This window comes from Alnus glutinosa, chromosome 6, assembly GCF_958979055.1.
Source record: "Alnus glutinosa chromosome 6, dhAlnGlut1.1, whole genome shotgun sequence".
In the NCBI taxonomy this organism is placed as follows: domain Eukaryota; kingdom Viridiplantae; phylum Streptophyta; class Magnoliopsida; order Fagales; family Betulaceae; genus Alnus; species Alnus glutinosa.
Window position 1 is genome coordinate 23,238,558 of NC_084891.1, and position 23,178 is coordinate 23,261,735.

The 23,178-nt window shown below is 36.4% G+C and overlaps 3 protein-coding genes across 3 annotated transcripts; 2 read left to right on the forward strand and 1 right to left on the reverse strand.

Annotated features, from left to right (window-relative positions):
- The first annotated feature begins 566 nt into the window (after positions 1 to 566).
- Positions 567 to 1,418, forward strand: LOC133872024 (uncharacterized). Its single transcript, XM_062309527.1, has 2 exons — positions 567 to 787; positions 883 to 1,418. Exons 1-2 carry the CDS (start codon positions 644 to 646, stop codon positions 1,054 to 1,056), a joined length of 318 nt encoding a protein of 105 aa, XP_062165511.1. The 5' UTR covers positions 567 to 643; the 3' UTR covers positions 1,057 to 1,418.
- Positions 1,419 to 2,808: 1,390 nt separating this feature from the next.
- On the reverse strand, positions 2,809 to 12,264 carry LOC133871737 (synaptonemal complex protein 1-like). The gene is made up of 20 exons (XM_062309149.1): positions 12,029 to 12,264; positions 11,900 to 11,949; positions 11,560 to 11,767; positions 11,354 to 11,479; positions 11,079 to 11,177; positions 9,045 to 9,721; positions 8,708 to 8,956; positions 8,499 to 8,627; positions 8,343 to 8,411; positions 8,159 to 8,269; positions 7,417 to 7,524; positions 7,220 to 7,330; positions 7,056 to 7,142; positions 6,222 to 6,311; positions 6,007 to 6,114; positions 5,541 to 5,627; positions 5,342 to 5,404; positions 4,822 to 4,925; positions 4,032 to 4,107; positions 2,809 to 3,238 (listed from the first exon to the last, which is right to left on the reverse strand). The coding sequence occupies exons 1-18, from the start codon at positions 12,159 to 12,161 to the stop codon at positions 4,824 to 4,826; spliced, it is 2,607 nt and encodes an 868-aa protein (XP_062165133.1). The 5' UTR covers positions 12,162 to 12,264; the 3' UTR covers positions 2,809 to 3,238; positions 4,032 to 4,107; positions 4,822 to 4,823.
- Positions 12,265 to 17,597: 5,333 nt separating this feature from the next.
- LOC133872016 (probable mitochondrial adenine nucleotide transporter BTL3) lies at positions 17,598 to 20,931 on the forward strand. The gene is made up of 4 exons (XM_062309521.1): positions 17,598 to 18,295; positions 18,904 to 19,207; positions 19,416 to 19,883; positions 20,507 to 20,931. The coding sequence occupies exons 1-4, from the start codon at positions 17,835 to 17,837 to the stop codon at positions 20,573 to 20,575; spliced, it is 1,302 nt and encodes a 433-aa protein (XP_062165505.1). The 5' UTR covers positions 17,598 to 17,834; the 3' UTR covers positions 20,576 to 20,931.
- The last annotated feature ends 2,247 nt before the right edge of the window (positions 20,932 to 23,178 follow it).

Genomic DNA, 23,178 nt, shown 5'->3' on the forward strand with positions numbered 1-23,178 from the left:
GTAGCCTCGACTGGCTTACCGCCAGTTTTGCACCAGAATAGTGCTTACGTGGATGCCAAAATATAAAAAAAAAAATATATAGAAAAGGCTGATTTTTTTTTCTTTTTTTTTTTTTTAAAAAAATATATATTAAATGGTCCAATTTTGTCAAATTTACCGGCATTGGATCTCTTTGCTTTGGTCACTCATTTTTAGGCTTCACAATTTTTTAAATACAACTCGCGAATTTGATATATATCTAATTTAAAATTATCAGATTAAAGTTGAAGATTTTAACCTGTTTAATTAAATAGATCGAATTATAGTTGACATATATTATTTTATTCTCGCACTTACGTCGACTCGATCCAAACTGACCGATGAACTTAAAACAAAATTAAAAAATTATTGTTGAGACGTTACCTTTCGAAAGTATTTTAATTTTGGAAGGAAAAAAAAAAGGTATTTTTAAAACGGATAAGAAGTTATACATTATTGACCTTTCTCAAACACAGTATATTTGACCTCAGGACAGTACTCAATGTGTCCAGCACAACAAGATGGTCCAATCAGAGCCGTCCTATCAATATTTATAAACGTAACCTTTTCCCTCGCTGAACTGAGATTGTAAAAATCAAAAGCAAATCTGAGAGAGAGAGAGAGAATGGAGGGATCGGATATGGAAGCCAAGGACGACGCTCTGAAATCGAAGACTGTAGTTCGCTGTGCCAAAGCCGCGTTCCTGCTATCTGCGCTCAAATCGCTCCCAAATCGCTACGTAAATTCTACAATCGACGATCAACACGAGGTCACTAAATCACGCCTATATGTATATATATTTTGATACATGTGTGTGTGAGAGAGAATTTTCAAAGTATCTTTTTCTTTTGGAATTTGCCACAGGAAGTGAAGCTGATGAGGAGAGAAATCGGAGAGCTGAAGATGGAATTGGCGAGGGAGCGCTTGAAGAACAGGAGAATCAAGCTGTGCGGCTTGATGGAGGTCGTTCTTGAGGTCGCCGTGGTTCTGTGTGTTTCCACTTTCTTCTTGATGCTCTCGCGCGCTCAATCTCGCTGAGCTCTGATGTGACGGCCATCTGTATTCGATCGTTGGTATTTGATTCTACTACAATGAGCTACTCCATCTACTTAGCAAGGTCCATTCAGGTCGTAGCAATTATAGATATTTGATTACTCACGAAAAAAAAAATTATAGAAATTTGATTGATTTCCTGAAAAATGACAGAAACTGTGGCTCTGCTTCAATGTATGTTTTCCTTGCAATCAACAAGGGTGAACGATGTCGTTTAGAGATGCCTAGTCAATTTCCCTCGCTGTATCGAGGTGCTTATAGTCAATCTCTCAGGCTTAGCATTGTCTGTCAAACCTGCAAGTCTCGACTCTTCATCGAGTTTGTGTAGCTCATCGTTTTTCTCTTCATTTGTTTGTTCTTTTACCTCTGTCTCCCATCCATGACCACATTAGGAGATTATCCTTCTCTGGACTCTGGAACTGGAGTAGCATTTTGTGGTACTACATATTGATGGATTTGATCAATTTTGCAGGCATATGGTTTATTTAGGTTTGCAATTTTAAATCGTGTGGTTCTATAGTATTTTTAAAACGCAGTTAAGTTTAATAAAATTGTAATTTAGTCTTTAAAATTTTATATTTTTTAAAATGCATTACGACTTTACAAAAACAAATTTTTCTTTATTTTCAAATTACAATTTAAAAATAAATACATCTTCAAATAAAAAAATTTATGCGATTTAATTTAAAATTACAGTTTTGATATATAAAATCACAATCTCCAGCACTCTCTTAGTCGGTCATAGATTAAGACTCCAAGGACTTGCTATTTTACTAATTACTAGAACGGATCAAAAGCTGCAAAGTAGTCCAGCTGCTCTTAACACATTAAGGGGAATCTTAATGTAGAAGAAGGTGGGAGGAGGAAAAACACTTTCTTCTTCTTTCAAGTCCTGAATCCACAAGGACGGAAAGAAACGACGAAAACAAACATTGATTTTTGTTAGAATAATGATATGAGGGCAACCCAAACATTAATTGCATATCTATAATTTTAAAATGGAACTGGCTTAGTGCTATCCTTATGCAAGACATTGTTTTGTATATATATATAATATATGGATAAGCGGGTAGCGATTAGCGGATTTTTTCAACTGCATACAAAAATAGTTAAGTGATTAGCGGTTAGAAGGCGATTATTAGCCGTCCTCTTTTTCACTCCTAGAAAAACAGAGCAAAAAATCAGTAAAATAAAATGGCCCACGATAAACCCACAGCTTGGCTATGGGTCACGATTTAGTTAGAAGGGGGAGATTTTTAAGTTAAGGGTATAATTATGTTTTTATAAATTTCTAAGTATAGTCGACATTTTGCATCACATATGGGTCAGGTGATTACACTCGCTATTTGACTTAGAGATATGTTACTTGATATTCTTTTATCCTTCTTTGTTAACATGACATTGTCAATCCACTTTTAGATTAATCTTAATTAAAAAAAATAATATCTAATAATGAATTGACAATGCCACATTAACATAAAAGGATGCAGAAATGACAATAAAATACAAAGTAGCATTTTTCTTTAACACAAATTCCTAATGAGAGGGACGAGTAATGCTACATATCACCCTTGTGTCTCCCTTTTATCCCCCCATAATTGATGTGACTCTTAAAATTACCATTGAATTTATGATAGATTACTATTGAATTTTAATTCAATGATAATTTTAAGAGTCACATCAATTATGGAAAGACAAAAAATAGACATAAGAGTGATATGTAGTACTTGAGGGAGACATTGCGACCCTAATGATTAATCGGGGAAACATCGTAAAAATTGAAAAATTTGAAAGACATTGCAAATTAAGTGAAAGATTGAGGGAGGAGTTTCCGCCTAAATTGATGTCTAATCACACCACACCGATATGGGATAGTGTACTCAATCGTGAGCAGATTTCACTCTGTATAGGGAATCTGTAATGCCATTCTCCAACCGTCCCCCTCTCCCCCCTTCTCTCAAAACGTGTTATTTACAAAAGATCAATTGTTTAACGTCCGAAAGTGACAAAGAGATCCAAACAGAACCAGAAAAGTGAAACTGCAGAGATCTTCCCGTATTTACTGTTAAGAGATCATCTACTCCAAATATCTTGGGCAGGCCAACACAATGGCATTCTTCCATCAGTGAAGCAGTTCAAAAGAGCCCCAGAAAGAATTCTTTCTGACCTGGAAGAATGAAGAAGGTTGATCTCAGGCTTCAATACTATATATACACTGTAATCCTATATCGTTCTATAATTATTTGCAGCAAGATTCAAAGAGTAGTGCTACATATCACTCTTGTGTCTCTATTTTGTTCCCTCAAAACTGATGTGACTCTTAAAATCACCGTTAGATCAAAATTCAATAATAGTTTATCATAAATTCAATGGTAATTTTAAGAGCCACATCAATTTCTGGGGACAAAAGAGAGATACAAGGATGATATGTAGCATTACTCAAGATTCAAAATCCAACTAAAAGGCTAAAACGAAAGTGAGAAATATCTGGACATGGGCAAACCAAGATCATATCAAGTAACATTGGTGATAAGCACTCTAGAGTCTAGACCATCCAAGAAACAGAGGCAATATGTTTTAAATATGACTCATCGCGTCAATGCCACGCAAGTCATGTCATAACCTTGTTCTCAAAGTTAAATCAATTTTCCTCATCATTATCAAACATTAAAAAAAAATATGACCATAGGGGTATAATTGTAGTCACACGCCTTTTGTTATCAATTTGATGGAAAATGGGATAGAGGTCTCGGATTGCAAAAGTGGGATAGTCCGAGGTAGTGAAATCAAAAAATTAAAAACCAAGATTATAATTATTTGATAATTATTCTCATGAGAATGAAGAGGTTCCAGGCTCAGCTTGGTTTAAGTGGTGATACCCCACCAAGTTGTCAAAATTCTGAAATCCTGAAGCCCATCAAGGCATATAATTTATTCTTATTTATAAATATTTGGCTCACCTTTCCAATTCTATCCACGATGACATTTCCATGGAAGACATCAGAGACTGGTGCACAAGAGTAACAGGGCCTGTGACTGAAAGCAAGTTTGAGAAAATTAAACACCAACATGCAGTTTCAAAGCAATGAGTAAACATGCAATGCCAGATCTAATAGAGACATATATCATACATGCAGTTTCTGGACCCTCACCAAATCATTGCCTTCAAAATTTTCAATAACGGAGGGAGCTAACTTTTTCTCTATACTAACTTATACCAAAGCCCAAGCCCTAGTCACTGCAGCCACCCCTTCTGCTAATAGTTTCAAAAAAGTGCTTCATCTTCCGTAGGAGGAAAGTAAATTCAACTGAGCCACAAGGAAAGTGACGACAGAATCGTGGAGATGTACCTTGATATGTCTTATTTTCAAAGGCAAGGGCAAGGAACACAGCACATAAGCACTAAAACATCGAAAATATCAGCTATCTATGAAGTCAAGAAGGTTTAAGGGCATGCCCCTATAACCACCTTAACTAGAAACAGCAAAACTCTTATGGATCGCATTCGCGGTGGAATTTAACTAAATTATGGACGCTAAGTATTTGTTTGCCATGGCATGGCTGGGATGAGGAAAACTTGAATGTCTTGACAGTATGGTGTCTGGTTTCTTATAAAGATCAATGGCTAAAGGGAGCTCAAAGGGTAGCAGTTTTCATTATGGTTAAGAATGAAGGAGACACGGCATTTTAAAAAAAGAAAAAAATAAAATAAAAATAAAAATCAGCATTGGAATGATTAATTGCAAATACCTCTAACCAAATGCATAGGGATCATCTGCATAGGGATTCAGAGACCCTTCAGAAAACAAATCGCCTATGTTCGAAGGATGTGGATGACTTCCTTCTTTGACTCCCTGCATAAGCAAGTAATATGTAAGAGCTTTGAATATTGAATTGTAGTATCATGGGAAAGTATTTAACAGTAAAGTATATCCTAGAAATGGTTTACCACCACACACATGTACTACATAGAAACAGCTTGAATACTCTAAAAATCCACTCAGAAGAAACAAACAACTCATGGATGAAAAATTACAAGACTTGTATGGTCACTTATGGCTCTCTTCCTAATGTCATTGTTAAAGAAGCTCTAAGTAATGGAACATGCGGAAGAAAGTCTGTAAAGAGTATTACTGCTTTATCTTCTAATGGTTTGGCTCCACCACAATAGGTGTTTTGCAAGCAGAAATGGTTGGATGAAAATGGTGCAAAACATTTTCTGGGTAATGAGAAAGGAAGTTCAGAAACAGATAGTTTAGATTTTAATTACCTTGACAATACTTCTGGGGGTATTGGCTTTTGGCGTATTCATCTTTTTATGTTTCATTAGGTCCTGATATAACAGAACGAGTATATTCAGCACCAGGAAATTCATGTAAGAGGAATCAGCAAGGCTAGAAGCTAATCTGTTATACAATGTATCTTGTTTTCTTAGGCTAAAAGGTGCTGCCAGATGGCAGGGTACATACCTCGAACATGACAGTACTTCTTGTTTTCCTTCGTTTTGTAATTGTCCGTCCATTAGAAGTTTCAACTTCATATTCATGGTGAGTTACCTGCCATCAATAAAGTACATCTTAAGAGGTTAGAGTATGTATTAGTGCAGCCAAAATATAGGGTTAAGCTATATTAGCATCTTGAACTGTCAAATAACAAGACACCGATATTCATTCTCCTTTCCTACAACTCAAATTGCTTTTACAAACAAGTATTATAATTATTTAGAAACGCAAACACAGACTTATAAGAAGCCAAGCGGGTGGATTGGTCCAAGTGGACAATTAAAAAAAGAGATTGAACTTCAAATCTTTGCTGGAGATAACCATTGTCCTGGAAATATGGATAAGATATCCCGACACAGTGGTATCTCTGTATCACTTGGAATGGCAAAAAAAAAATGAAAAATTGGATCTACACTCTACAGAAGTGACTAACCTTCTTATGATGCTTAGGAATACTCCTTACGTCTCCAGTGTTTGAATTCTCCACTTTCTTCAGCAGCTTTGATACTGGTGTTTGTGCGGCTCCCAAGAAGGGAGAATCCTATTCTCAAAAGATAGACAGACCAAAAGTGACTTTCATATCTTAACTTGGCAAAAGCCTAATTTATTGCAAAGGCAGCAAAATGAACTGTCGTTTTTCTGTTTCACCTTCTCTTCGTTCTCCTGTCTTACTAGAGCATGCTGACTTTTTTTTATGCCTCCAGAATTTCTCATCTTGCTTGATGAGGTGGAGTAATCCTGCAACATAGTAAAATTATCAATTTGATCATGTTGTGGATGGTAACATGCTATACATTTGCATTTTCATTGCATTAAATTCATCCATAATAAATTTAACACCAAACCTACCAGAAAAGAAACTTACAATATGCTTTGCCGCCTGTCATATAGAATATGAGTATTATGTTACATCTGCCACAATTTGAAATTAGTTCTAATCCAAAAGACATTCCATGCACCACCTCACCTCCACTGGTAAAAGAATATCTAAACTCATTCTAAAATATCTGTAAATATTATATTTCCATTTAATAAACGATGTCTCTAAAGTATTGCAGATATTGCAGACCTTTTCAACCTTTCTTGGTGCAACATCAGAAAGTCCTTGGGAGTTGGGAATAAGAAAGATAATTTCCAGTAATCGTTGTAAAAGTATGCAGTACAAAATTTTGTATTAAATGAAAAAATCAATCTTGATTTTGGATATAAAAACCTTTCTGAGCGCTGAATGAGAAGGCTGAACTCTAAAGCTATTACAAACTTCTAAGCATTTATAACTTTACCATTTTCTCCTATGTGATTTAACTGATAAACTAATGATCTTAACTATCTAACAAATACCACAAACAGATGCAACAGACTAAGTAATATCTTAATTTATATCCCAGGACAGTCATATCAACTTATTTGACAAAGATTAGTATCTTTGCATCAGAACAAGGCCGCAAACGTGGGAGAAATCTATTGACTATAGTAGCTAACCTTTTTTGAGTTCACTTCTTGGTCCTCTCGTGGCTTGTCACCCATAACTCTCAACTGCAATTGCAATAAAGCCCTCTGCCTTTCTTCCTGCAATATAATATAAACAAAATTAAAATAAGGTGGAGATAATGCAATCAGATTAGCATTTCAGGGAAAATATATACTTTGGCCTTCTGGAGATCCAACTCCTCTTGCAGCTTCCTACACTCATCTTCAAGCTCACACCTCAAAGCTCTCATTTGAACCTCATGTTCATTCCTGAGTGACATTGTTTTCTACATAAACTCACAAAGTATTAGCTACTGTAGCAATTTTTGGTACTAAATGACAATAACTTGATCCTAATTTGAAACTAATCTACCTCTCTCAATTCATTTTCAGATTGAAGTTGGGCACATTTTAGCTCTTCACTGTGGTCAGGTTTAAGGGCCAGTTCCTTCCTGTCATGCTCCTGCTGAATTTGACTGACCTACAATGAACAGGACCAAGGTTAATCCATTAATGAAGATTTTAAACTATTTGTGCAGGCTTCTTTTGCAAAACTTGGAATAAACATAAACACATATAGCAAGCATAGTAAGAAGGTTGCAACACTTGTCCCTCAGAATTTGGTACCTTCCAACTCATAAGAACTACAATTTGGTGATTGTCCCTCAGAATTTAGTACCTTCCTACTCAGAAAAACTACAATTTGGTGATAAGGATGAAGTTTCAACTAGGGAAGTTATATTATTTACATTTATATTCACTATAAATTGCAGATAAACTTATCTAATGAGTTGGATGACAATCCCTAAGACTAAAAGTTCTATACTCATTTAAAATGTGATATAAATTAATTAAATCAATTTAAAAGTAAGATGCTACCAAGTGGATGTCTGGTGTCTTAACATGTATGAGTTTTGAAGTTTTTAGCAGATAAAGAAGAATTGATCCCCAACCATTATAAAGACCGGTTGCATAGAAAAAATATAACATGTCTGAGATGAATTAACTCGTCTTAACTTACAATAATAATAACAGAAGATAGCATATCCAATGTTACTGAAAGCATCGTTTGCGGAAAGAGAATGATCAAAGACTCAATACTTTCTGATGCATACCAGAGCAGCGTGTTCCTCCTTAACGTGCATCAAGTATTGACTTGATTCTTCTTTGCATTGTTTGAGCTTTTCTTCACATTTTCTTTCCATTTCTCCCACAAGTTTGTCCGCCTGAAGGTTCAAATGGATGAGGATCATGATTCACAGGTAAGCACATTGCAATTGCTGATAGTTATGAATAAACCTTCTCTTTTTCTGTATTAACGATTTCCAGATTCTCCATCTCATACTTCCTCCGTATTTCATTAATTGCCTAATCAATTTCAGCTTGGTGTCAGTCTAAAGGTACTTGCACAAACCCATAAAGTGTTTGCATGAAGTAAATGGTTTAGTATAAAACCTGATCATTCCTCTGAGATATTTCTTTCAAATGCCTTGACAACTCCAATTGTTTAATCTCTAGCATCTGATCATATTGCTTCTTAGCTTCTGCAAGTTTACTTTCAGCAGCAGTTAGGAGTCCCTGATTCTGCAACAGACAAGATCTTAAAAATGTTCAAAATTTGAGAGAACAACATATATTAAAATGATATAACTGGTTTTCAGAACCTCCTTCACATGATCTTGCAGCTTCTTCTCTCGCTCCTTACATTGCAAAATAAGCCGGTCCTTTTCCTCTAAGAGATCATGAAGCTGGTTCACTTGTTTCTCCAGCAAATCAACATGTTGCTTACTTTTCTCAGTCTCTTTTTGCAAAATATCTATTTCTTCCACTTTTTTCTGTATCTCTGACTGTAGTTTCTCAGAATTGTCTTCATTCTCCATTTCTAATTCTGAAATTTTCAGCAATAAACCTTGCTGCAACATGTTTTGAAACAAGCTTAGTACAAAAAAAAAAAAAAAAAGTCTAAACTGTCGTATAAATGAGAGGACAAAACTTGCAAACCATTTTATTCTCAGATGATCTTGAACTTTCTGACAGAGTATCAATTTTCTCCTCTAATTTTGAGACTAAAATATCTGTTTCAATCTTCTTTGAGACCAGAGTTTCAGCTTCATACTCCAATTTTCGAATTCTCTCTCCTGCTAAACGGCACTCCTCTGAAAGTTTTGCTGTAACAGACTCTTGGAATTTCTGAAGTTCAATAAGCTTATTGTTTAACTCCTGATTTACCAGTTGCAATGCATCTTGTTCCGATGTTATGCGTAAATACTTATCATGAAGTTGACAGTACTGTTTGTTAGCATGCTTTGCAACAAGTTCTTTCTCCTGCCGGACCAACTTAAAGCAAGAGTCATAAAGAGAGTTCAGATGATCAAATTTGTCTGAAAAAGTCAAGCTCCGCTTGTCCAATTCAACCAACTGTGCAGCAAACACATGAACCAAGCCTTCGAGGTTTCTTATCTCTTGGAGCGACATATCTAATTTTTTAGCTAAGTCTCCTTTGCACAATTGAAAATCACTCTTTTCTTTCTCCAAGTTCTGCTGAGTGATTATCAATTGTTTAATTTGTTCTTCTTTGAGTTTCAACTCAAGGTGTACCTCTCCCAATTTAGAGTTCAAACTCTGTGTCTCCAATCTATTAGCTGCTACAGTTGCCTGAAATTGCTTGATCACGGCATCTGTATGCAAATATCAAGAACAAATGTAATTATGAAGCGTCCCCTGATTACAACTAGAAGCTAAAAGTTCTTCAAAAGCTAATCCAAATGATCAAAGATGCAATTGTGATTTAATGGCCATAACGTGAGACATAAGTCTTACAGCCTATGCCATTAACAACATGGTCTCTCCTTTTCAGTTCAAAGCAAAGATATCAAGAACCTCCCAAGGAGATGATACTTTCGCAGCTCCCTGAAGAAAATTACTACTCAAATTATCTATGAATTTCTGATAGAAATGTCCCGGTTCAAGCAGATTAGCATATTATTTTGCCTGACTTGAGAGTGCGACCAAAGCTAAGCAACTTAGATTTAATAGAAAAAATTTATTGAGCAAACTCTTCTCCTTGCTAGAAGTCAGGGCATATTGATGAGAAGGGTCTTTAAGAAACTTGAACCATGTTGATATATAGATATGACCATACTTTAGGGGCTCTGATCCCTCCTTGACCTCAAGTAGTGCCAAAGGTTTGCCTGATTTCTTTGAGTAGGAATATTGTACAATTATATATCTGCAAACAGAACCCCTATGGAAGCTATTCGAATAGTGCCCCCAACGTTAAAAAAAGAAGCTCTAGGAAGACTCATGAAAGAAATTATATTTATATGGGGGAAAATATACTGAAGCACAAAGCCTATCTTTCTGCCCATGTACATATTAGAATAGCTTATGCACCAACCAGGTTGGTCAATTTGCTTGGTTTTATTCTTCTTTCAAATAAATATGTTATAGAAGAGATACCTAGAGTCAAATAATTTTAATCTCAACTAAAGTAGCAACAAACCAGCAATAGTGATAACAATAAAATTCACAACAACCTCGATTTTAACTGATGAACAGTGTAATCAGGTGACATACTAATAGTAGTACCAACCACAATGATGGTGACTATGACCATAAAACCATATGATGGTATAACACCAATTGTGCATCAATAATTTTAAATTTTAATAGGTGATAGAATTGGATAATTCCTCAAACAAGAAGAAAGACTGAAACATAATGAATAGCCTCAAATGAACTTTCTGTCTTCGAGCTGTGAAGTGAACCATAGTATATGCAAATTTTTTTTTTTGATAGGTAACCATAGTATATGCAAATTTATGTTGTTTTGATGCTTAAGCTTAAAAATCTCAAAAATACTAAACGATTACCAAATAAAATCCTAATGATGTTCTTCTACAACTGCTGCAATCTAAATTAGTTCAGTTGTAATATTTTCTCATAATCACTGTATGAACAAGCAGTCCGAAGAGGGAGCAAGCTGTCAGCCTTTGACAAATGCCACCTAAAATCTCTGCCAAGCAAAATGTTTACCTTTTTCCTCTATGAGATTGGCAGTCCTGCAGAGTTCATCTCTGTAAAGTTTATCTTTTTCTTCCTTCTTAGTTTTGAGTTCCTCCAGTTCCTTTTCACCTATGACCAGGATTCAAACACAATAAATGCCAGATCAACATGGTGCAAACGCACTGTTCTGCAAAAAAATCTATAATTTATTTCTATTTTTAGTGTTATAATTCAGATGATTCTCATTTTGGATGTCAAATAGATATTTATAGGAAAAGAAAAAAAAAATGGATGAGGGAACTCACGAATTCTAGTAGTTTCTTCTGAAGACTCTAATTTCAGTGACAGACCATGCATTTGTTGATTCAGACCATCAAGAGTTATTGAACTCGCAGAGAGCTTTTCTTCCAAAAAGTCCTTATCTTTCTCAGCTGTTGGACCAAATTAGACACTATTACAACTGTGATCATATGCAAATATTAAAGGTTCCAGAGCTTGAAAGAAAACCTACCATCCTGAACCTGACCGGCCAAGTGCTGTAAAGTCTCAGTAAGTTGATCACACAGTGTCTTAGTTGAAGAGAACTTAGATTCCAACCCTTTCCAGAGTTTCTCATCTTCTTTCTGCTTCACCTTAAGTTTAGCGTTTTCATTGAAGGCATTCTGCAATTTTAACTCTAAGGCACGTACATGCTCCATGGATTTCTTCAACTTCGTGTTCTGCAATTGTGAAAATTGTGCACCAAACTATCATTCAATTCAAACAAAACATAAAATATAAAAAGGAAAACCAGTAATTATGGAACAATGACTGAGAAATTAACGAGCGCGCGCACACAGAGGTTATCATACCGCCATTTCCAGATCAGTCTTCACAGAAGCTTGCTCTTTAACCAATTTCTCTGCAAACAGTTAAATCAACAACACAGGTCACAAAATGTTCAGAAAATGAGCCAAACAACCAAAATTCTCTTATCAAACCTGCTGTGAGCTTCAAGTTCGCGAAACTTCCTGATGAGACCGAATCCGAAGCAGGACGCGAAGAGAATGAGAAGCTCTTCCCGGTTCCCGGGACAGATCCTGCTAAGGATTTGAAGTGATCCAAGCTCTTCATGCTTGGAAACCCTAGCTTATCAATTACAGATATAAATCCCTAGAAATTTGTGTATGAACCTCTCTCTCTCAATCTAGAGCTCCGGAGCTCTTTGAGTTCTGGTTTTACAGTGTGTTTGAAATAGATTAGGCGCCAAGGTGATGCGTATTTATAGTGACCGGGTTGTACACGTGTACCATCAGACGAGGGAGTTAAACTTGGATGGCTGGTGTGTTTGTTTAGAATATTACTCTGAATTCAATCAAAAAAAAAAAAAAAAAAAAAGGAATATTACTCTGAATAATATTTTATTTTAAAAAAAAATAAATTATATTTTATTTAATTTTTTCAAATTTTTTCAAATTTTATCCCACAAAGTCAAACCTTATAATTTGCACAGTAAATTCGAATAATATTCGAATTCAACACCCAAACGGACCACCCATGCGGCCACCCCCGAGCACTTAGGGGTAGCTTGGGTAGCTACCTCCTCTCTTTTTTTAAAGATAATTTTTTAAATTTTATTTATTTATATTTTTAATATATTTAGATTTTTTTTATTATGATTGATCTTATTAAAGCTGGCGTGGCGCCAATCACAAAATCTATCAAAAAATTTAATAAAATTTGATTCCAATGAGCGATTTGTAAATTAAGCCAATCACAGGGATCTCTGAATTAATTTTAATATCAAATAGAGCAATTTGTAATTTATGTCAATCACATAAATATCTGAATTAATTTTGATGCCAGAGGTAGCGATTTGTAATTTATGCCAACACAAGGATCAATGGTGCAATTTTCCTTTCATTTTTTTATCGTTCCCATTAGGTGGTGTCGCATTTTGTGTTAAAAATATTGATTAAATGATTAAATTTACATCTTCCTATTAGCTTAAACTTTTAATAAAAGTTGTGATTTAACATGGTATCAGAGCTAAAAGGTCATGAGTTTTATCATTGACTTCATCATTTACCTCACATTTCAATTAAATATTTTACATGTTAAACATCACCTATTAAAAGAGAGTTTGACGTAACATATAAAGGAGAGTGTTTAAATATTAATTAAATGATTAAATTTATTTCTTTTTACCGACTTAAACTTTTAAGAAAAATTGTATTTTAAACTTCACATAAAAAAATTAAAATTAAAAATTAAAAAAATTATCTTGAATCCCTTCTCCTTTACCAGTTAGCAAAGGTCTCCAACTATTGGAGATTCTCAAGCCCCCACATTTCCAAATCTGTTAATTTCAGGTCACGTTCAAGTTGTGTTTACTCATCTGTGGATTGTCGTGGAAGAAGTGGTGGTTTGATTCTCCTTTGGAAGAAGTCTGCTTTGGTAGAGGTCCAGAATTTTAGCTGCAGACATATTAATGCTATAGTCCGTGATAACCCTGCGGGAGATCAATGGAAACTTACTTGTTTTTTTATGAGCATCCGGATGTTGCAAAGAGGTATCAAGCTTGGATGTTGTTGAGACATTTGGCGAATTTATCCCCTGCTCCGTGGCTCTGTCTTGGGGATTTTAACGAAATTGTGTCTTTGGGGGAAAAATCTAGTACCTCAATTCGTCCCAAAAGACAAATGGAAGCTTTCCAAAATACCCTGGATGACTGTTCCTTATTGGATCTGGGTTTTTCGGGCCTTAAATTTACTTGGTGCAATGATCGGGCGAGTGGTGGAATTACTAGAGAACGGCTGGATAGGGCCGTTGCTAATCACGAGTAGTGCCACCGTTTTGATGTTGTTGCGGTTGATGTTCTGCCTCGTTACTATTCGGACCATCATCCTATTCTTGTTTCTTTTTCAAGGCATCAGGATACTATATGGCACAAGGGAAGACAGTTTCGGTATGAAAGTAGTTGGGAGAAACATAAGGATTATGGGGAGTTGATAAAGCAAGTGTGGCGGGTCAGGGAGTCCTCTGAGCATGTTTGGGTTAAGTTGAGAAATTATCTTATAGGGTGTAAAAGGGTTCTCCAGAGGTGGACTAGGAAGGAAGGTGGTGATCTAAAAGAAAAATTGCAGTTGAAAGAACAGGAACTGTTGACTTTGAAGATGCAGGATCCAGGGGCAGGGAGAGAAGAAGAGTGTCAAGTTCGAGATGAAATTCATTCTTTACTTGAACAAGAAGATGTAAAGTGGAAACAACGGGCTAAGGAGAATTGGCTTAAGTATGGTAATAGAAATACGAAATTTTTCCATGCCAGTGCAAATCAAAAAAACAAAAGTAGCCACATTGAGCAAATTCTGGATCAAGATGGGCGACTGTGTTCTAAACAGGGGGAAATTGAAGAGGCTTTTGTTTCTTATTTCCAGACTTTATTTACAGCAGGGGAAAATTTGGAAGTAGAAGCTAGTACTGGGGTTGTTCAACGAAGGGTAACCCAATCTATGAATAATAGACTATTGGTTGAGTTTACTATGGATGATATTAGTACTGCTTTGAATCAAATGGTGGCTCTTAAGGCCCCGGGACCCGATGGTTTTACAGCAGGTTTTTACCAACAAAACTAGGCAACTATTCACAAGGAGGTTTGCATTGCTATTCTATATTTCCTTAATACCAGTGTGCTGGATAATAGAATAAACATGACCAATATTGCTCTGATTCCTAAGTTGACTTCTCCCAGTAAGGTCACGGATTTTAGGCCTATTAGTTTATGTAATGTCTTTTATAAACTAATCTTTAAAGTCTTGGCTAATAGGCTTAAAGAAGTGTTGCCATAAATTATATCCACTTCTCAAAGTGCATTCATCCCTAGACGGTTGATTACTGATAATGTCATAGTAGCTTATGAAACTATGCATTCTATGCAGACTCGGATGTGGAGTAAGGTCGGTTTTATGGGTTTGAAGCTTGATATGAATAAGACTTACGACTGGGTGGAGTGGGTTTTCTTGGAAGCTGTTATGAGACGTTTTGGGGTTTGATGAGAGATGGATACATTTGATTATGAGTTGTGTCCGTTCAGTTCAGTATTTAGTGGTGGTTAATGAAAATCCAGTGGGCAACATTTCACCTACCAGGGGAATTCGGCAAGGTGACCCAATTTCCCCTTATCTTTTTATAATTTGTGCTGAAGCTTTAAGTTCTTTAATCTATCGAGCGGTGGATACGGGTATTATCACAAGTGTTCCTACCTCCCCCGGGGGCCCACGGTTGAGTCATTTGATATTTGCAGATGACAGTTTGCTTTTCTGTAAAGCAAATTCAGTTGAATGGAGGAGATTAATGAGGATTCTGGGAGTCTATGAAGCTGGTTCGGGACAAAAATTGAATCTTGAAAGACCTCAATCCTTTTTAGCAGGAACACAACTGATGTGAAAAAATAGGAGATTCTTACTGTTTTCTGGTTTTATGGAGGCTCAACGAATAGATACTTACCTTGGTTTGCCTTCTTACATCGGCAAATCAAAAATCCAATCTTTTAGTAGTATCAAAGATCGGGTTCAGAAGCGATTAAATAATTAGAAGGTTAAATTTATATCTTAGGCTGGAAAGGAAGTACTATTGAAGGCTGTTGTGCAGGCAATTCCTACTTACAGTATGAGTGTTTTCCAGCTTCCAGCCACTTTGTATAAAGAGTTGGAGGGCTTGATGTAGCGTTTTTGGTGGGAACATATGGCTAAGGAGGCTAATATACATTAGATGAGCTGGGAAAAAATGGGAAGATCCAAATCTATTGGGGGGCTCGATTTTCAGGATCTTATTATGTTCAATAAAGCCTTACTTGCTAAATAAGGTTGGCGTCTTATGCAAAATCCTGAATCTCTTATAGCTCAAGTCCTAAGGACAAAATATTTCCCTCGTGATTCTTTCTTGTCATCTGTGGTGGGAACTCAGCCTTCTTTTGTATGGAGAAGTTTGTTGTTTGCAATAGATTTATTAAAAGAAGGTTTGGTGTGGAGGGTTGGGGATTGGAAGAGTATTCACATCTGGAACGAACAGTGGTTGCCTACACCTACTTCTTTTTTGGTACAGTCTCCCCCAAGGGTGATTTCTGCAGATTCGGCTGTTTCAACTCTTATTGATTCTGATTTACGGGGGTGGAATACTAGACTTATTAATGCTGTTTTCAGTTTGGAAGAGGCTAAGGTTATTGCTGCTATTCCTTTGAGTCCTACTCTTCCATCGGATTGAATTGTGTGGCGAGGTACAAAGAATGGAGTTTTTTCAGTGCGAAGTGCATATCACTTGGGAATGGAAATTAATGCTCGCAATTTGGGTGGTACATCACAGGAGGCGGGCGGACTGCAAGTCTGGTATGTTATTTGGAATTTGAGAGTTCCAAACCCTGTAAAGCTTTTCATGTGGCGTGCGTGTAATGATTTACTTCCCACTAAGAGCAATTTATTTAGGCGTTAAATTGTGCCCTTGTTGTACTAGTGAATCTGAAACAGTTTTTCATGTCCTCTGGAAATGTCTAGCTGCTCAAGATGTATGGGGTGGGAGTTTAGTGTCATTTCAGAAGTGTTCTTTCATGGGAGATAATTTTATGCCGCTTTTGGAGTACCGTATAGAGCGCTTCTCATCTGAAGATTTAGATCTTATGGTAGTGATCTCTAGAAGAATTTGGTTACGAAGAAATATTTTTATCTTTGATAATATTTTCACTCCCCCTCAAACTGTTTTCAAGGAATCAATGGAATCTCTTGATGATTTCCGCAAGTACAATAAAAAAGATGAGGCTTTTGTGATTTTTGGGGGGCAATCTAATTATCTTTTATTACACAAGGGGTGGCAACCTCCGCCTGCAGAAATTATAAAGTTGAATTGGGATGCTTCTTTGCTAGTTAAGGAGCATCATATTGGTATTGGGATTGTGGCTATGAACATGGTAATTTTTTAGGTGCAAGGGCTATCACGAAAAAGGTTGTGACGACACCGAATGTGGCTGAAGCTATGGCAACCCTAGAAGCTATTTTATTTTGTAAGCAGGCTGGTTTCTTCAATGTTCTTCTTGAAAGGGATGCTAAGCAAGTGGTAAATGATGTTAATCATGGCTCTCTAAATCTGTCAACGGCTGGCCATTTTATTGAGGGAATCATTTCAGAAATGCAAGGGTTCAGGTATGCAACTTTGGTTTTGTGGGTAGAAAAGCTATTAATGTGGCCCATTGTTTAGCAAAAGAGGTATCTAGTAAGGTTGTTGATTTAGTTTAGTTTGAGGATATACTTCGTTGTATTTTGCATGCATTACTTAGGGACAGATAATTTTTTAAGGATCAGTTGTTTTCTATCGATGAAGAAGTTTCAACATTGTTAAAAAAAAAAAAAAAAAAAAAAAGTAGTATTGCTACTGCTACTTACCACTAGAGCAACACTACTAACACAAAGTGTGAGTCTGTGACCACTAATAAAATTATAAAAAGAAAAGGTTGAGAAAAAAACAGAGATAAAACGATTTAATATACTGTTCAGAAAAAATATATTCAATGTACTAATCAAAAATCAAGAAGGAAACGACTTTCCAGTCAGTTTTGGAGAGAATTGTACTATGCGGCGATGGAAGCAAAGCAACCGAATCCGCCATTTTCTTTCTCCAATGCTTCAACTCTCACGACAAAGCTTATCCCATTCCCTCGTATTCTCCAACCTTATCGCTACTCTCATGACAAAGCTTAAAAGCTCATGTCGTCCACATTCAAAACCCTAGATTTTTCCCAAGCACCATTTCGCTCGCAAAATGCTGCTAGGACTGGACCTCCGCTTTAGCAACTCTCACTCTCATTCTCCAAATTTGTTTTGTTATATAAATTCCAACTTGAGTGTATTTGTTAGCGGCGGGTTGTTTCTGGAACCCGCAATTCCTTCTTCATTCGTTAACTTAATTTCGTCCACAAGTTCTTCGATTAGCGTATCGGGCTCGGCTTCTTCTAGTACTTGTGGTCGAAAACCGGTGGTTTTGAGGAGAGAGAAGAGCGTTGGGTTTTTGACGGTGAGCTTGAAGAGTGATGGGTTTGTTCGGGAATCGAAGGTGTATTTGGTGCAAAACAGAGAGGAGGGTCCCGAGAAGGCGACGACGCGTGAGGAAGGCGACGCGGTTGTTGAGCGAGGAAAGAAACAGAAGGCTAGGTTACGGGGAGGTCGTGCCGTGAACACTACCAAGCATCTCTGGTCAGGTGCTATAGCCGCCATGGTCTCCAGGTAGGAAATTGATTAGCTCTTGTGTAATTGCACTGTGCACATGCTCTTTAATTCCATTCATTTATTCCTGGATCGATGATATGATGCTTCAGCGATTGATATAAACTGTTTCGTCTACTTCTTAATCCTTTATATGCTATTTAATTTAGTTGAAAATAGAACGACGTGTTTCTAATGCGTTGTATTAGGCATGTGAGCAACGTATTCGATATATGTGAAAAATAATAATAATAAAAATAAAAATAAAAAACCCCTTACACTCTTGATTTATGCAGGGGAAAATTTTGAGACAGGGATCATATTGCATGTATACTAGTTTAACTGGTGTATTATGTGTATTTTGATGTCAGGTCTATACATTTTTATATAACATGGACTATTGGTTTTGCTATGCTTCATGGCACTTAGTGAGGCCTTCCTCATAGAAATGGATTCCTGTTGATTTAGTAATTTGAACGAGACCTCTACGTTTTATTCAAGAAATTGTAGAATTTGACTAATGAATATCTTCTAAGGAGCAAGTAGTTAGTTTTCAGATCATATCAATTTGTTTTTGCTACCATTTAATAATTTCTAACACGAGTGTTGTTGAATGTTGTTGATATCAGAACCTTTGTTGCCCCACTTGAGAGACTGAAGCTGGAATATATACTTCGTGGTGAACAGAAGCATCTTTTTGAACTCGTTAAGACTATTGCAGCTTCTCAGGGCCTGAGAGGATTTTGGAAGGGGAACCTTGTCAACATTCTTCGTACAGCTCCATTTAAGGCAGTTAATTTCTATGCTTATGATACATACAGAAAACAATTGCTCAAACTGTCGGCAAATGAGGAAACTACAAACTTTGAGAGGTTTATTGCTGGTGCTGCTGCTGGAATTACTGCTACTGTCCTCTGTTTACCACTTGATACGGTATATGACAATTTGGGATTTAGTCTTCCTTTTCCATTCTCTTCTTTTCTAAATCTGATCAAATTGTTTACTGCCCTTTGGTGTGCCTTTTATGTTCAAAGTAGTAAAGTTATAATAATTCTTGCATATGCAGTTAGTTCTCCTACTTGATTTCAGCTTACATTGGCCTTTAAATCCTACAAAATTTTTAAAATGCTGTATCTTTCAGATCCGGACCAAGATGGTTGCACCTGGTGGGGAAGCCTTGGGTGGTGTTATTGGTGCTTTCCGCCACATGATACGAACCGAAGGATTCTTTTCTCTTTACAAGGGCTTAGTACCTTCCATTATAAGTATGGCTCCTTCAGGTGCAGTTTTCTATGGTGTGTATGATATACTGAAATCAGCATATCTGCATTCACCAGAAGGAAAGAAGAGAATTCAGAATATGAGCCAGCACGGGCAGGAACTGAACGCTTTTGACCAGCTTGAGTTGGGACCAGCTAGGACCTTACTATATGGGGCTGTTGCTGGTGCTTGTGCAGAAGCGGCAACATATCCATTTGAAGTTGTGAGGAAGCACCTTCAAATGCAAGTCCGGGCAACTAAATTGGGTGCTTTGGCAACTGGTGTGAAGATAGTTGAGCAGGGAGGAATCACAGCTCTCTATGCAGGACTCATTCCCAGTTTGCTACAGGCACGTATTACAAAAATCTTGATCTACTCTATTTACTCATTTGGTGTTCTATGCAAGGTTTATATGGTCGTTAGGTGCCCCTAGACCTGAAGACAAAAATCTTTGGCTAGTTTTATCAAAACTGCAAAACTGTAATCATACTATACCTTTTCGGATCTTCTGGGTATAATGGCTTTGGAAGTTATTACTTTTGACCTCAGGTCTGAGAACTAATTACACCATTTCATCATAGGCAACTACAAAAAAATTAAGGATTATAAGCTGGCCTTGCTTCTTTAGTTGGTCTCTCTTCCATAGGAGCATATCCTCCTATATTCTCCCTGCTCTGCCATTTCATATGTGATGTTTTCTCTGGAAGATGTGTGGCTTTACAGTAGGCCTTCTCCTCAAATTTGGCTTTTGTTATCTGCTTACCGTCATTTATCATGGTCAACTTGTGCTTCTTTGCCATCTATTTATGCCAAGTTAGTTTGCACAATGTATTTATGTATGTCATTAATATAATAATAATGAATTGTCAAGGTTTCTTTTTCCTTTTTCCTTTTCATTATTCACATTTTCTTTATATTTTGCTAACCAGGTTCTGTTGATTTTTCTTATTTGTTTACGTTCTGCATATTCAGGTACTTCCCTCAGCTTCAATAAGTTATTTTATCTATGAATTCATGAAGATTGTTCTCAAAGTGGAATGAGCAGTTGGATCCTCTAGTAGAATTTATTGGAGGTTGTACAGTGAATCGAAGATGAGCACCAGATAATATTTGGATTGGCCAGAGTTATCGTTGCCATAGATGTTTACAGTAGCGGCAAAGACTCCTCTGCTCTGCCCTCACCACACGGCTCCATTCATTCATGCGATGAATTCTTTTGAATTGCAAGATGAAAATAAAAAACTTCCACTACACCTCAACCTTCTGATGAAAATAATTCTTTTGAATTACTAGTCTTTTCTTATTCGATAAATTGCTCCTTCATTAATCTAATATTTATAGGTCACTATCCAATTTTGGCGGTCCTAATGTAACGACCCAAGGAAAAGTATTAGTCACATCGGTGTTATCGTCCCAAAAGGACTGTCAATGTGGGACTTCGCACCCATGAGTATTTTTATAAACCACTCACTTATGTGAGTTATTCATCTCTTCTCAATATAGGACGAGGGTGTTACAAACTCTTTCCTAAACCCTTGACGTCCTCGTCAGTGTCACGTCATACAGTGCTCCAGAACCACTAGGTGACTCTAATACTATTTGTAACGACCCAAAGAAAAGCGCTAACCACATCTATGCTATCACCTCCAAAAAGACTAGTCAATTTGAAATTTTTTGTAGAATTTTTTATAAAGTTTAGTTTCATCTAATAACTAGGCAATGTAAGATTTAGTACCTATAAGTATTTTTATAAATAACTTATTTTATGTGAACTACTCATCTTTTTTCAATATAAGATTGGAATGTTATACCTACACTCTACCGGTAAGAAACTTAATTTGATGAGCAATGTGTCATTTCATAATAATTTAAGTCCAACCGAATTAATAAATGTACACCATGTGCGACTTGTCAGGAATGCTAGGTCTAGCTAACTTGGATTGAATTAGACCTGGTGAGCGTGAGGGCCTATCCTTAATATGCAGCAACCTTCGTCGTTGAACATTGCTTTGCTTTATTAAAAGGCGAACCTCGAAATTGCTAGGCTGCCTAGGTTGTTCTGGAGTAGACATGTGATTAAGTGAAAGCAAATGTTGATTCTTGTTAATGATGTTGATTTTTATTATTATTATTATTTGTAGGCAACATGGTGTTGATTTTTTTTTTCTTTTTCTAAGCACATTATGTAGATCGTTGATGTAATGGTTTTGTTGTTTTTCCTTTTCTTTATCCGTTTACTTGTTCAGTTTTTTTTGCTCTTTTTTTTCTTCTTTCTAAAAGCAAAAACAAAAACAGAGAATTGGTTATTTGTCAAGGGAAAATTTTCGATATCTAAGTAAGTTCGTATTTTTTTCATTTAACTTGTGCATAAACTGCTGTCAACTTAGAAAAAGTAAGTTATTATCAGTTGCATGAGATAAAACAATTTACTAAAAAAAATAATACTTTAAGGCACTTCAGAGCAAACTAGAAGAGCCCCTAAAAGAATTCCCAACTCTGCCATTGCCCTAGGCCCCTAACCCTAACAAGTTGATAGGATTTTATTGCAAAATACCTCCCCAATACATAATCATAACAATCTAAGTCGGCAAATGGTTTAAGGCTCATGTTTCCAGCGAATGATTCAGGTGGTGTTTGATAACATTTTTAGGAGGAGTATTTTTTTGTGTTTTAGTTGAAAAAATATTTCGATGCGACATAAAAATTAAAAGATGAAAGTAGTTTTTTAAATTTTTTTGCCAGAAAAATTGTTTGTTAATGTTTTGAGTTTTTTAGATACAAGTTCTCAGCCTCTGCGTGTGGTGCTTAGGAATCTCTTCATGAAAGAAGTATAAGAACCCTACTCTATTGCTGTTAATATAATTTCCGGTTAGGCGACATGAGCTGTTTGAATATGTTTCTGATCTCTTTTTGCAAAACAGTATAGCAATAAGAGTGCTTGCTAAGGGTGCCAACTGGTCCCACTCCAATGCTAAAGTCAATTTCTTTTGTATAATAACAACGACACTTCAATAATAACAATTTTTTTGCTAGCTAATACCTGGAGGTTGGCCTACATTTATACTGAAGAGATGAGACAGTTAATCCCTTGAAATGAGGGAGAATATATATTTGATTGTGGTATTTGAAACGTGGGTTACTGCATGTCCCGGAATGCAAGTCTTTTGATAATCATCGAAACGTGTACACCAACGACCGTACTAGAGACACCTTTGTGAAATGTAACTGAGCATCTCGGATTCTTGCGATTTCACATCTTTTGACATGAAGTGGGTTGAGCCCTATGCATTGAGCTCGGCCGACAGGCCTTCTTCTTGGATTAGGGATAGGTCTTAGTTGGACTTTCGAGCCCATTTCTCCTTTGATAGAGGCCACCTGGATCCCAAACTCTTAGGACCAGGGTCATTTAGACTTGGTAAACCGGTTGGGCTAGAGGGGCCCAAACTTTTGTAAAGGGTTCGTTTAGGCTTCGAGAATAATAATTCCCCAACAATTGCTCATACATCCACTGTTATAATGTTGATATAATAAAAACCACTTAAAAACATAAAGTATACCAATTAAATGAAGTTAATATTAACACTTCTTTTAAAAAAATTAAATAATGTGAAATCATTTATACTATTGGATGCATCAACTTTAAA

Bases quoted from the DNA above. Each gene is read 5' to 3' on its own strand.
- LOC133872024 (XM_062309527.1), top strand. From the start codon at position 644: ATGGAGGGATCGGATATGGAAGCCAAGGACGACGCTCTGAAATCGAAG. The intron at 788-882 runs GTCACTAAATCA...AATTTGCCACAG, and splicing joins CAATCGACGATCAACACGAG to GAAGTGAAGCTGATGAGGAG.
- LOC133871737 (XM_062309149.1), bottom strand. From the start codon at position 12,161: ATGAAGAGCTTGGATCACTTCAAATCCTTAGCAGGATCTGTCCCGGGA. The intron at 11,480-11,559 runs GTAGGTTTTCTT...TTGGTCCAACAG, and splicing joins GGCCGGTCAGGTTCAGGATG to CTGAGAAAGATAAGGACTTT. The intron at 8,628-8,707 runs GTTCTGAAAACC...TGTCTGTTGCAG, and splicing joins TGCAAGATCATGTGAAGGAG to AATCAGGGACTCCTAACTGC.
- LOC133872016 (XM_062309521.1), top strand. From the start codon at position 17,835: ATGCTGCTAGGACTGGACCTCCGCTTTAGCAACTCTCACTCTCATTCT. The intron at 19,208-19,415 runs GTATATGACAAT...TGTATCTTTCAG, and splicing joins TCTGTTTACCACTTGATACG to ATCCGGACCAAGATGGTTGC. The intron at 19,884-20,506 runs GCACGTATTACA...CTGCATATTCAG, and splicing joins TCATTCCCAGTTTGCTACAG to GTACTTCCCTCAGCTTCAAT.